Source organism: Alosa alosa, chromosome 11 (assembly GCF_017589495.1).
Source record: "Alosa alosa isolate M-15738 ecotype Scorff River chromosome 11, AALO_Geno_1.1, whole genome shotgun sequence".
Classification (NCBI taxonomy): Eukaryota; Metazoa; Chordata; class Actinopteri; order Clupeiformes; family Clupeidae; genus Alosa; species Alosa alosa.
Window position 1 is genome coordinate 30,412,519 of NC_063199.1, and position 13,551 is coordinate 30,426,069.

The 13,551-nt window shown below is 46.4% G+C and overlaps 1 protein-coding gene across 7 annotated transcripts in view; it reads right to left on the reverse strand.

Moving 5' to 3' along the window:
* Positions 1-550: 550 nt before the first annotated feature.
* septin15 (septin 15) overlaps positions 551-13,551 on the reverse strand; it is a 27,284-nt gene continuing 14,283 nt past the window's right edge. For 4 of the 7 annotated variants that reach the window (XM_048256685.1, XM_048256684.1, XM_048256682.1 and 1 more), the window contains exons 4-14: positions 10,371-10,471; positions 9,958-10,092; positions 8,032-8,149; positions 7,817-7,909; positions 7,457-7,553; positions 6,641-6,652; positions 4,833-4,884; positions 3,431-3,556; positions 2,718-2,853; positions 2,325-2,470; positions 551-1,993 (exon numbers count right to left, since the gene is read on the reverse strand). In XM_048256685.1, coding sequence (XP_048112642.1) covers positions 1,954-1,993; positions 2,325-2,470; positions 2,718-2,853; positions 3,431-3,556; positions 4,833-4,884; positions 6,641-6,652; positions 7,457-7,553; positions 7,817-7,909; positions 8,032-8,149; positions 9,958-10,092; positions 10,371-10,471 — 1,056 coding nt within the window. In that variant the 3' untranslated portion in view covers positions 551-1,953. The remainder of the gene's footprint in view (positions 1,994-2,324; positions 2,471-2,717; positions 2,854-3,430; positions 3,557-4,832; positions 4,885-6,640; positions 6,653-7,456; positions 7,554-7,816; positions 7,910-8,031; positions 8,150-9,957; positions 10,093-10,370; positions 10,472-13,551) is intronic. The other 3 variants (XM_048256687.1, XM_048256686.1, XM_048256683.1) reach the window with 1 other exon arrangement.

Below are 13,551 nucleotides of genomic sequence, written 5' to 3' on the forward strand. Positions count from 1 at the left end.
ATTAAAAGTTGAAAACCGTGTACATATATTTATATATAAAAAATAATAACAATAATAAAACAAAACAAACAAACAAAAATAAAATAGCTAAAGTCATATTCAGGTCTAGCAATAAAACTGGGTCCCGTCACTGCACTGGGTATGGTTAGATGGTGTGTATGTGAACCTCTCCCTGTCAACGCAACCTCCTCATCTACTACTGAAGAAGTAAATAATAAACCATATACACTGTACCGACTCTTTGCACACGTGGCTGCATTGCGCCATCTGACAGATAGCTAGGCTGCCTTTAAGTCAACCAGTGGATTGTGGGTATGAAAACATGAGATGTGACAACGTGTTCATTACAGAACATATGGAGGAAACATACTCTATGCGGACTGTTTGCTATAGAAATCATAAGATCCAGTATTCAGTTCAGATGTACTACATATAACAACATACAGATACTAAAGTAATCCATACAAATCATTGCAAGGTCAGTTTGGAAGGGTTGTTGCTCCAAGAGGTGAGAGGTTGCATGTGGGGGGTGGGGTCGGGGAGCCCCCAGTTGGTTGCAGTGGACCAAAGCCTGCATACTCTTTACAGTCAAGGGCAAGAAACATGGAGGATCTACAGGTAGGGCTTCAAAAACGAGATCCATCACTTCACAATATCATAATAATAATAATAATAATAATAATAATAATATATAAAAAAAACAAGAGTTGGGGCCATAGCTCTCCGTCCTAAACTCTGTTTCTTGGCATGGAGTGTGGAGAGGGGTGTCAGATCTGTCACATCTTTCTCATTATTAATATCAATGTAATCAAGTCATTAAAAAAAATCTGTTATTGTTACTTTTGCCACTCATGCTATTTTGCATACCACCATCTAACAGGGAGACATAAGTTACACATCAAAGCAAACATGTGTACAGGAGAGGCCTTACTGCTGGACAGGGTCTTCTGAAAGTAACATGGCATTGTAAAGGTTGGGTAAAACAAATAAAAAAAAAACATAACGATAAAAAAAATATGACAGGCAATATCTATGGCACCTCCCCAGCTTCTGTAATGTACAGTTGAATTCACTCTTACACACGCACACGCACCAGCACACAAACACACTCTCAACCCAGCAGTGCAAATGCTGAGTGGGAGAAAGAGCTAACCCTCCACAGTAAAATGCCCATCACTTACATTTGTGCCACTTTTAACCTGCCATCTGCAACACCTCTCCGTCGGCATACCCAACAACTTATTTGTTCATTCTGGTTCCCTTAACACGTTCAAGCACCTTTTGCTCTCCAAGCCATACTTCCCATGGTCACATGCGTGTGCCTACTTAGTGTGTGCGTATGTGAGCATGCGCGCATGTGTGTGTGTATGTGTGTGTGTGTGAGGACGATCTGCGAGAGCTACAGTACCTATATACTACCGTGCTTGCTCACACACCCAAACAAGCGTGCAGTAGACGCCTCGTCCAGCAACACTCAACCGTGCCACAGAAGGAAGCTCGGGAGGCGAAAGAAGCAATGGTTATCATAACAGCGGGTATCATAAGGAGGAGCAGCAGCTCGAGGAGCAGAGGGGTGCGTTCGCCTCTTTGTCATGACTAGCGACGTTCTCGCTAACTTATGTACGTACATACAAACCCAAACGACACCACCGGTCAGGAGAGAACAGGGCTTTTGGGTGTGTGCAGTTAACACATAAGGCCAATGTAAAAATCTCCAAAACAACTGAGCAAGTTAAATTATGTACACGACGATGGAATGTTAAAATGGAATGTCTGAGGTACATTAAATGTTAATGTGCTGACCGTGTGAGTGAGTGTGAGTGTGTGCTAGCACATGTGTGTGTGTGTGTGTGTGTGTGTGTGTGTGTGTGGGTCCTAAATCATGTTGAGCATTAAAAAAGCAAAACGCAGTCTGAAGAATGGTGATCAGAGTGAAAGCTTGTCCGTGTGTTCTCAGAAGATCTTTCCTTTCTTCTTGTTTTTGTCCATGGTCCTGCAGACACAGACACAGAGAGCCAGAGAGCAGATGAGGCTTTGAACTGGGGGGAGCACACTAACACACCAACAGATGTTCCATAATGAAACAGCAGGCGACAGCGCAGTGCGGTGAACAGATGCTAACAGCTGCATGCATTTATTTTAGTCCCCTTTCACTCCTGTTTGACTTTGGGGTACATCTCAGATAGTGGTAACAACATTCCTGTTCCCCTGACAATTGCTTTTCTTAATTTCAGTTTCCATTCAGGAGTTTCTTGTCTACCTGTCAATGACCACTGTGGACTGTTCTACATCTAGCATCAAACACGAAGAAAATGGAGACTCACTTGGAGGCGTCCAGCTTCTGTTGCTCCAGAATGCGCTGCTGTGTCTCCCAGTTGGCCTTCTCATCCTCGAACTGGCGTCTCTTCTCCTCCAGCTCCTTGTACTGGGCCTCCAGATTCTTCTTCATCTGCTCATGGCGTCGTTCCAACTGAGCAGGAGCAGGAGCAGGAGCAGGAGCACGTGCACAAGAGGCAGGGAGATCATGAACAAGGGCAAAGACAGTCAGACTTGCACACTTTAACAAAGTGTTCTCACACACCAGGTAATTCTGTTTTTCAGTTTTATGCACACACACACACGTACACGCACATGCACGCGCGCACACACACACACACACACACACACACACACACACACACACACACACACACACACACACACACACACACACACACCTCTGCCTCAGAGTCCTTCAGCTTCTGTTTCTTCTCTTTGACCTTCATCTCAAACACCTGCTCCATCTCAGTCTCCATCTTCTTCATCTTCATCACGTGCTCTCGCCTCTCCTCCTCCATCTGGGCCAGGGGACTCCTGGGAGAAAGGGAGAGAGGAAACAGGGCACAGATGAGAGAGAGAGAGAGAGAGAGAGAGAGAGAGAGGAGAGAACAGGGTATGGATGAGAGAGAGAGAAAGAGAACAGGGCACAGATGAGAGAGAGAGTGAGAGAACAGGGTATGGATGAGAGAGAGAGAACAGGGCACAGATGAGAGAGAGAAAGAGAGAGAAAGAAAGAGAGAGAGAAAGAGAAAGAGAGAAAGAGAGAGAGAACAGGGTATGGATGAGAGAGAGAGAGAGAGAACAGGGCACAGATGAGAGAGAGAGTGAGAGAACAGGGTATGGATGAGAGAGAGAGATAACAGGGCACAGATGAGAGAGAGAAAGAGAGAGAAAGAAAGAGAGAGAGAGAGAGAGAGAGAGAGAGAGAGAGAGAAGCAAAGAAATAAGAAGTGCGGGGAAAAGAGGCCAGAAAGAGCAACTCTGTCAACTCAACAACAGGCTCAAAATACTACGGCCTCAACTCCCCCTAAATGGGTAGCGCTAGGCGTGATTAACAACATTTTATTCTCCATTCTGGAATGTGCTTTGATCTCTGGTCAAGGTGCATTACTTTGTCAACTGGCCCTTGGTCTTGGTGGTGTCGACGCCGTTACACGTGAGAGCGGCCAACTTCTTGCTGCGGTAGTTCTCGTAGTGGACGTTGTTGGTCACGTCTTTGAGGTCCTGCATGTGAGTCCTGCGGAGAGAACGCAGTATAAGTATATACACACACACACTTATAAGTATAGTATATATACTATTTTGATCCTGTGAGGGAAATTTTGGTCTCTGCATTTATCCCAATCCGTGAATTAGTGAAACACACTCAGCACACAGTGAACACACAGCACGGTGAAGCACACACTAATCCCAGTGAGCTGCCTGCAACAACAGCAGCGCTCGGGGAGCAGTGAGGGGTTAGGTGCCTTGCTCAAGGGCATTTCAGCCGTGCCTACTGGTCGGGGTTCGAACCGGCAACCCTGCAGTTACAAGTCCGAAGCACTAACCAGTAGACCACGGCTGCCCATTAAGCATAAGAAGCCATAAGAATCGCTACAGTCACCCCACAAGTCCACACTTGAGATGTCCTGCCAGTACCACTTCCCTGCCAGCACAGCTATGCACACGCACTGTAGCTGTATGAACATGTAACTGTGCACACAATCACACGCAAATACAAGTCTTGAGTCCTTTGTCCTCAGCTCTGTCAACAACATATTTGACTTAAAGGTTGTATCAGCGATGGCGGGTTAACGTCACTTCTGTTGATGTTCAAACAGAACAGAGAGCTAGCTCGCTACTCCCTCCCCCTCCCTCCCGTGCAACTGAAACTCTCCTAAACACGCATCTCGTCGGTTATTGGTTGGAACACTTTATTTTGCCTTTGAGTGGTTGGCAACACTTGTTGTTAGCAATTGTTTTTGTGTACAGATCTCGGAGCCTAGGCTGCCTACAGAGACGCAGTTTGTTTGACGGCCTGCTTCTGGGGCAGGCAGCTAGTGGATCGTTAGGAAAGATTAGATGAATGTGATCATTTATGTTTGGGCCTTTTTTAGGCCTGAAATCGCTGATACAACCTTTAAGTGTTTGAGCATTGGGGGGGGGGGGCAACTGGTTACAGTGCCCATACCATATTCAGGTCCACGTGCCCAAGTTTGAGTCCGGCCCAGGTCATTTCCCGATCTCATCCCATCTCTCTCTCTCTCTCTTGTTCCTGTCACTCTCTCCACTCTCCCTTCCAATTAAAGGCATAACAAGCCCCAAAAAATATGACAAAAAAAAAATCTGGCTGTGGATGCCAAACCGCTACCTGCTTCTAATGTAGCGTGACAGTACAACGATCCTGAAAAGCTTGTTTGTTCTGCAGAACAGTAGCGTCCTAATGCAGGTGCCTGCTTGATCCTGGCCACACAGTAAACACAGTTGACTGTAAACCTCCCTGGGCGCTAGGCTCACCTGGGTGCTAAGCTCACCTGATCAGCATGTTCCTGAGGACGGTGAAGTCACAGTGCTCGCCATTCTCCACTGAAACAGCAGGAAGCACAGAGACAGGTGAACACACCACTCCATACACACACACACACACACACTCGTACGCGCACACACACACACACACACACACGACTCTAGACAAGCGACAGTGTCTTTAAAAATGTTGTTTTACTACAAACACACACCCACGCACACATGGAAATCAGACATGGTAGTGGAGTTACTCCACAATGGATGAATGCAAGAAACAACAGACATGAATGGCTAAACTCAAAACAACGACAACATAAACTGCAACAACAACAAGGACAAGAACAACAAACAGACTGATCACAAGGTAAACTGTTAGCTGACAATACAGTTAACAGTTTTACACACAGGAAACAGGTGTTCAGTTAAGTCAAAAACATGCTTTGGGGTTACGAGGGAGTTAAACAGGTCAAAACACAGGTATGTCAGATGAGTCGTTTCATTTTTGACATGCTCGGACAGCGTTTGAGAGGGTCGGACAGCGTTTCACACAACAAACACACACACACACACACACACACACACACACACACACACACACACACGATCAGTAATCGGTTAAAGAGTGGGATTCTGGAAAAGGACAGCGATGAGGCCTCTGTTCTCTTCATCCAGCGTGGAACGTGACGGGGGCCAACTACGAGGACCACCGCGCTCCAAGTCTCGGACCACCACGCCCGAAAGTGCACGTTAAGAGCTCGGACCTACCTGATTGACTCCCGGAGGAGGAGGAGGAGGAGGAGGAGGTGCAGAGGGGTGACCCTTGACCTGCCGTGAGCCTATCTGTCTACAGTGACTCAGAATGGCTGGGTAGTGGGATTACATGAGCAATGAGGACAAGCACGAGGTCGGAGGTCAGCGGCCTGACTGATGACTGGAGTGTGGAGGGGGAGGAGAGGACCACGGGGGGTTGTGGGAGTGATGGCATGATGGGATTTGTAGTTCTACTTGGCGGAGGGGGAAAAAAACAAAACAAAACAAAACAAAACAAAACAAAACAAAAAATTCCAAGAGGAGCAGTAAATTATTGATGTATTTCTTGTTTTAAGAAGCTCTACACCTGTGGTTAGGTCAGACAGGTGGAAGTGTCAATCCTTCAGTCAACAGCACAGAGACTCTGATGCCCACATTGTTCAAATCGATGTGGTCTTTGGGACAACTGGGACACACAACCAAATGCGCTGTGTAGCGTGCAAAGTAATTAAGTGCACCATCGACACGGATCGACTGACCTTGAGTTGTGCAACAGCAAAGGATGGATTCCATCATGCCCTGCGTGGAGTTCTGAAATAGTTCAGTCCACTTACATTACTGTGCATGAGAGACTGGCCAGTATACTGCCCGCGTGTGCAACACTAAATCTGCACATGACAGGAAGTAAGGTGGACAGGAAGCTGAGGGGTTGTGCCAAGCATGCAGCTCTGGATGAGGCATCAGTCCACACAAAACAGAACACAGGGATCATGGACTAGTCTGCTAGGTATATGACGGTTAACAGGACAGAGAGAGACAGAGAGAAAAAGACAGAGAGAGAGAGACAGAGAGAGGGAGAGAGATGTTTGGCTCTACGTATGTAACTAGCAAATAGCACAGGATGATCAGTTTCTTTATGACCAGCAAGAGCCCCAAGGATGACCTTTGACCTACGGTCACAGCAACATAAAAGGTGAAAGGGCTAGGGGGAGGACTGGGCTGAAAGTCTGAGGTGATGGGGGTGAGGGTTGCAAAAGGTGGCATATAAAAGTGAGAGATGGTTTACCAAAAATGCCCTCTGTCAGTCATGGAACAGAACAAAGAAAAAAGAGAAAGAAACAAAAAAAGGAAGAATGAAAAAAGTGAAAGACTGATACAAGGATTCACCCACATCACAACGATTCAAAATGGCCAAAAAACACACACACATACAAACACACGCAAATACACACACACACACACACACATTTTTCAGGGGGAGGAGGCTTCTTATAAAATCATAAAAGGCAAAAATAAGACAAAACAGTGCACAATATCAATGAAACAAAAACAACATCCATTTAAAAGTTGTTGTGGCTGATGAAGAAGAGAAGGGGGAAGGCTGGTGGAGGGGATGTGAGGGAAGAAAAAAATAAAATAAAATAAAATAAAATAAATAAATAAAAATCATCACTACCAGAAATAACTACAATGCCCATGATGCACCGGTGCCACCCTTTTCCAGAATCCCTGATGTACACTCCGCCCTGGAAGGAGGGGTTGGTAGGAGGGCGTCCTTGGAACCCAGGTGGAAATACCACTCTCCCAGCATTCCATAGGGCCCCTTTCCCTCCCATTTCTCATCACACAGCAGGCAGAAACTCCCTAAAGCTTTGGCAGCAGGACCTGTGTGCTTTTCACTATTTAAACTGATGCATACTTACAGTAGAGAAAGACACCAGTCCTGCTGAAGCTTTTGGGGTGATTTCAATTTCGACACAATGCAAAAAAATCACTCCATCTAAACACATACACAGTACAATGCAATCATTAAGAATCATTCACACACGCGCACACACACACACACACACACACACACAGACACTCGACACTGGACACATACCTTCTGCCACGCCCCAGGGATACTGGCGGCCTCTGACCTTGCGGCCGTTGACTTCAACCACTACGTTACTGCCCACCACGGCCAACGGCATGCGGTCCTGCAGAATAGAGACAGAGGCAGACGCAGCGTCCATGAGGAAGAGGCTAACTATATCGGCCATCAACACTAGGCGCGCTGAGGAAGAGGCTAACTATATCGGCCGTCAACACTAGGCGCGCTGAGGAAGAGGCTAATTATATCGGCCATCAACACTAGGCGGGCTGATTGGTATCGACAAGCACAGAGAGCCACAGGACAGCCACATGTGTCAGTCCTTGCTTGTTTGTTTATCTATTTAGGAGCTTGTTTGTGGCTGTTCACCTTGATCTTGCGGATAAGCTTGCTGTCCTCATCGTCGTCTGTGTCCGGAAACTCGTATATCTTGATCTTGTGTTCCTGGATTTCCTTCATAATCTGAGAAAGAGCGAAGAACATGTAGGCTCAGCTCATGTGAACACACACATTCACTCGTATATTACATACTGTACATACACCTGCACTCTCTCACACACACACACACACACAAACACACACACCTGTTTCTTGAAGAGCTGGCACTCCTCTGGCGTGAGTGTGTCGGCCTTGGCGATGAGTGGGATCACGTTGACTTTGTCATGCAGGCGCTTCATAAACTCGATATCCAGAGGCTTCAGGCTGAGCAGAGGCACATTGGTACAGCGTTAGTCTGCATTCTTAATTCCAGAGACACATTGGTACAGCGTTAGTCTGTATTCTTAATTCCAGAGGCACATTGGTACAGCGTTAGTCTGCATTCTTAATTCCAGAGGCACATTGGTACAGCGTTAGTCTGCATTCTTAATTCCAGAGGCACATTGGTACAGCGTTAGTCTGCATTCTTAATTCCAGAGGCACATTGGTACAGCGTTAGTCTGCATTCTTAATTCCAGAGGCACATTGGTACAGCGTTAGTTTGCGTTTTTAATTCCAGAGGCACATTGGTACAGCGTTAGTCTGCGTTTTTAATTCCATGTCTTTTATGTTATTCACAATTAACTGAATTTTTTTTATCTCTGTTTATATCTGTCCTTTTTGCTTTTATTAATGTAAAGCACACTAAATTGCTTCTGCCTATGAACTGTGCTACACACAGCAGATGAACTTGCGTTGCCTGGCCCTGCACACCCATGAAGGGTTAAGCCTACTTTATGCTCCCTTTTCACATGCAAATAGGTGTATTTGTTTCATACGTTCATCCATTTCGTACGTATTCACGTATAAGCTTGAAGTGAATGGACAAAATAACGGACAAAATCAAGGCAGTGAATGGACTTAGGTTTCATCTGTGTCTGTATCTGTTTTTGACGTTGAGCAAAAATGACACTTTAGAGCATCTTTCACACCCCGTACACATCACACACACACACACACACACACACACACACACACACACACACAATCACATCTGGATGAAGACGGCCTCGTCCCCTCACACGCCACAGACAACCGAGGCCTTGTGTTCCTGAATGACCCCATTCTGATGACATAAACCAGCGCAAACCCTATCAATCTTCACACATACAAACAGCACACATAAAAAGACACCAACACAAAAGGACTTCACTTGGGCCACTTGGCAAGATTTCCTCATCGCAACACTACTGCTGGTGTCTCCTCCATCACCAAGTCTCTCCTCCATCGGCCTTTCTGTGCCTCGTTCCCATGCACTGTCCATTCCCCACTAACAAGCAGCAGGACAAAGGACTCTGTTCTCACTGCTAACTGGTGGGGGAGGAGTGTGTGTGTGAGGGGGGGGGGGGTCTAGGGGGCTGACTGGGGTTGCACATCAAGAGAGAGGCCCACTAGAAGACAATTCCCAAAGAAAAATAAATAAATAAATAGCAATACTGAACATGAACATCAACAATTCTGTAAAGTGATAATCTCTCTTTTGATGAATCCGACAGATTGAGAATGAATAATACACTGGGCTGTGTTGGGTTTCATTCCAATATAAATGCTTTTTAATTGACAAAACACAGAGATAAAAGGAGCTGACAGCAGAATAAGGGGTTGTGTCTGCATGACTGGCATCAAACGCGGCTGCCATATTTTCCCAGCTAAAAATAAAGGCGCGCAACAGAGAAGCACCCAGAGGACTGTGGGTAGGGAGGCCTCACGCAGCCAGCTGCCATACGATTGGCCAAGGCGGATGCAGGCAAAGGCATTGCAGCATGGCCTCTATGGCTCTTATATAAGCTTTCGGTCACTATACTGGTAGCCTGCATCTATATTTGGTTCCCTTTCTCTCCAACTTCCTCGTTTTAACACAAACACATCCACAGAAATGCACATATACTAACCACACACACACACACACACACACACACACACACACACACACACACACACACACGCATCCTGAAAGGACGTGTCCCTACAGCCTGGTGGTATTTTTGGGAGCATTTGACAATATGCATTTTTGTGAAAGCTGCTGGACTCACCCATGGCCAGAGGGGGCGATGAAGTACAGGCAGCAGTGGACCCGATTGTCAGGCATCTGTCTTCGGTTGACGCGTGACTCTGCATTCAGGAAGTCTTCAAACTTATTGTCAATATAGTTGATAACTGGCTGCCAACTACATACCAGGGCAACAGAGAAGGGGGATGAAAAGAGAGGGGGAGATTAAAAATAGCATATTTGGAGGTGCCACAGACAATCCCTCAGAATCGCTTTTTAACAGTGTCACCTATAAAAGAGAGGCTAATGGTTGGACAATATCTCATTATTGCATTCTATTTCTTATAATACATTTTAAATTTACAATTAACAATATTAAAAAATACCTATGTATCAGTATTCTTAACTAAGTTTATATTCTTCTTGAACGGCTAAACTCCGAGCCGAGCAGCTCACCAGTTGCTGTTGTCCACTGCATCTCCGAATCCTGGTGTGTCGACAATGGTCAGTGTGAGCTGGACACCTCCTTCCTTCACCAGGACTTTGGACTGCTCAACCTGCAGAAGAACAGAGAGCAGTTCCAAATTCAGTTTTACATGGAAACCCGAGTCTCGCTACTAAGGCGAGATGCCAAACCCGACTAGAGATGATCCACAGAAACCCAATTGCTTGCATTTTCCAGCCTCATTCACACAAACCATCACATCTCAGAGAGACAGAGATATTTCAGAGACACCTCTGTCAAATGTCAGTGCATTCAGGCAATTGCTTCTAATGTCAACATTTATAAAACTCTAACAGCTATGACAACAACAAAAAAAACCTCATGCAGCAGTGTAGAAGGGGGTTCAAGTGAAAGTGTAACTGACACTTGGTGTGTGGTCTACCCTCCGTTTACACCACAGTCCACTGTGAAGCGTCAGAGTGAAGGACCACTTCACCACAGCCACCACAACAGCATGAGCCCAAGGACAGGCTCTCTAGCGTTCAGGAACAGTGAGAGAGGACTGCAACCAACACTTTACGCTGCTGAAGAGGTTAAGATGTCGCTTGATGTGCTGGACTACACTTTAGTGAAGGTCAAGTTATTTTTGGATGAGCCCTTTTGGTGTTTAAAAAAAAAAAGCTGTGTATTTCAAGGCTCACTGTTTTAGTGTGTTAGTCACCCTTGGTAGCTTTGTGCTCAGAAGGTGCCTGCTGAGAACCATGGGAGAAATACATGTACACGGACTATAGGAGAAGGATGGGGTGGGGTGGGTGACATTCCTCCCTTCCAATTCCAAAAGAATGCTTCAGGAGCCAAATCTAGCGCATAACTGCGACAAACAGACAGGGAGCGAACGAGAGGGGAGAGAAGGGAGAGAAGGGTGAGCGCGCGGAGAAAACCACAAAAATGTTGACTCTGTCTTTCAGCTGTAATCTAAGAGGAGTTGAATGGGGATGTTTGACAAACAGAGCAGATTGTTTGGGAGGCAAAAATACCCTCTCCGCCCGGTCTGCCGCTGCCCGGGCTGACCACAACCAGGCCCAGACAACCACTCGGGGCCGGCCGGGCCACCGACCCGCCGCCAATTTTACCCCTGGAACCGCGACCGGCAGTTCTGCCTGCACCGCACCATTCCTACGGGACGGGACGGGACGGCCGCTGGAGGTAGAATGCAGCCCGCTGGCGGAATGAGATGAGCTGACGGACTTGGGAAAATATGGGTGGAAAAAGAGCAATTCATCTTTTTATATTGCAGGGTTCTCCATGGCTTTTATTTCAGTCATTTAGCAGATGCTTTTATTCGACGTGACAAAGTACTGTGAAAGCGTATAATTTCATCTGCTGTTCAAGGGGGATTGCTGCTAAGTGAAACCATGCTCTCACTGATGCTAGCCAGCACTACAGCATCTCCCCTTTGGTCATCGTGGCAGAGGAGTATGTTTGAAGCATCTGTCAGTTACCAAAAATGGAATGAAGTTAATTTTAACCTCTCATGTCGTAAAACACTTGCACTATTCCTCATACTTGGCTGCCTGCTATAGTGGAGACCTGATTTTACATTGTAAAGAGAGATAGTCCAAGATAAGGTCTCATCTTATATATCTTACATGTTATTCTACTTCTACTTCTATTCTAAGTCACTTTGGATAAAAGTGTCTGCCAAAAGAACACATGCAAATGTAAATGTAAATGTAGATATGGAGTCCTCTGGAATGCTATGACCGCCACGCCATCTAAAAGATACCACTCCCACTCTCGGAGGGAGGGATGCTGCTGTGATAACAAGGCTACATGGAATTCATCCCCAGGCTCTTTAACAGTCCTCCCCAACCAAGGCCTACAGAGGGGCGGGCCGGAGGGATGCTCAGGGCTGGGATGGGATGGGTGGAGCGGTGGCAGCACTGGTGGTTTCACATTCAGGTCAATGCTTAAAAAAAAACAACACACACACACACACACACACACACAGACACACGCGCTTGGAGAGGGTAAACACTCACTGAGAACACTAGGCACACTGAGAACAACTTCAGATGATTGACACTGCATGGTAGGCGTAGGCGAATGCCAGACCTTGCCACAAAATCATGCCTTTTTCCACAGGGAAACCATAAAACCCAGTCAAACGTCCAGCACGTCTCAGCATCTCTATCCAGGAAGTAGGGAGAAACAGGGTTTGGGGTATGTATGTTTGTGTGTGTCTGTGTATGTGTGTGTGTGTGTGTGGGGGGTGGGGGGTTCCTTGGGTCTGGTGGGAAAGCGGTCGCTGGGTGTTGAGTTTCGTGGGAACATTCCTGGCCCTGTGGTGACCCCTTCTGGCCCCGGGAGGAATCCAAACACCCCTTTTACCCTTCACACACTCTACTCCACACACACGCACGCACGCACGCACACACATCCTGGAGTCTCCATCCTCCACCCCCCTGCCTCTTCCTCCACCCCACAACCCCTCTCCTTGTCATTTCCAAGGCTCTTCCCCAAATGGGTCCTTGTATGCTGTGTCCTTATAAGGGCAGGAAAAGCTGTCTCTGTGTATGCTCTACACTGGTGGCAGTAGACCGGGGCGAGTTGTTTGTCACACTCGTGATAAGATTGAGCGTTTTGGTGTGTCTGTGAATCACAGGGAATTTGCTGCGCCCTGCAAAACAAACAAGTCCAGATCTCGTCCTTGTCCAAGAAGAACAAAAACCTGAATGCTTTTGCAGAACCGTGTTCCCAGTTCGCTCCTAGACTACCGTAACTGTAAAACAAGAGACTGGGGAATGATTAATGTTTAGTTGCCAGATAACTCGGATAACTCCTCAAGTTTCAATACTCTTTGATTGCTATGGAACACTGAACACAGCTGAGCTCATTCTTTCCAAAGTATCTCCATGAAAAGATGAGTCGCTGATGGATGCTTATGTATTTAAGGTTTTAAGAAAAGAGAGATAGATTTGTGTTAGCTCAAAAGGATCGGATTGACTAAGGATATTTGTGAATGTTTGCTTTAGGCTGGCTGGCAGGCCTGTTCAAAAGACACACAAATCATCTCAACGAGGAAGAACGTTTGCTCTGGCCTACATGCGTGACTTTACAAGGTCTTCCTCTTAACACACTCTCTGGACACATTCTCTCTGGCTTGTCCTTATTCTCCAATTAGTGTGTGTG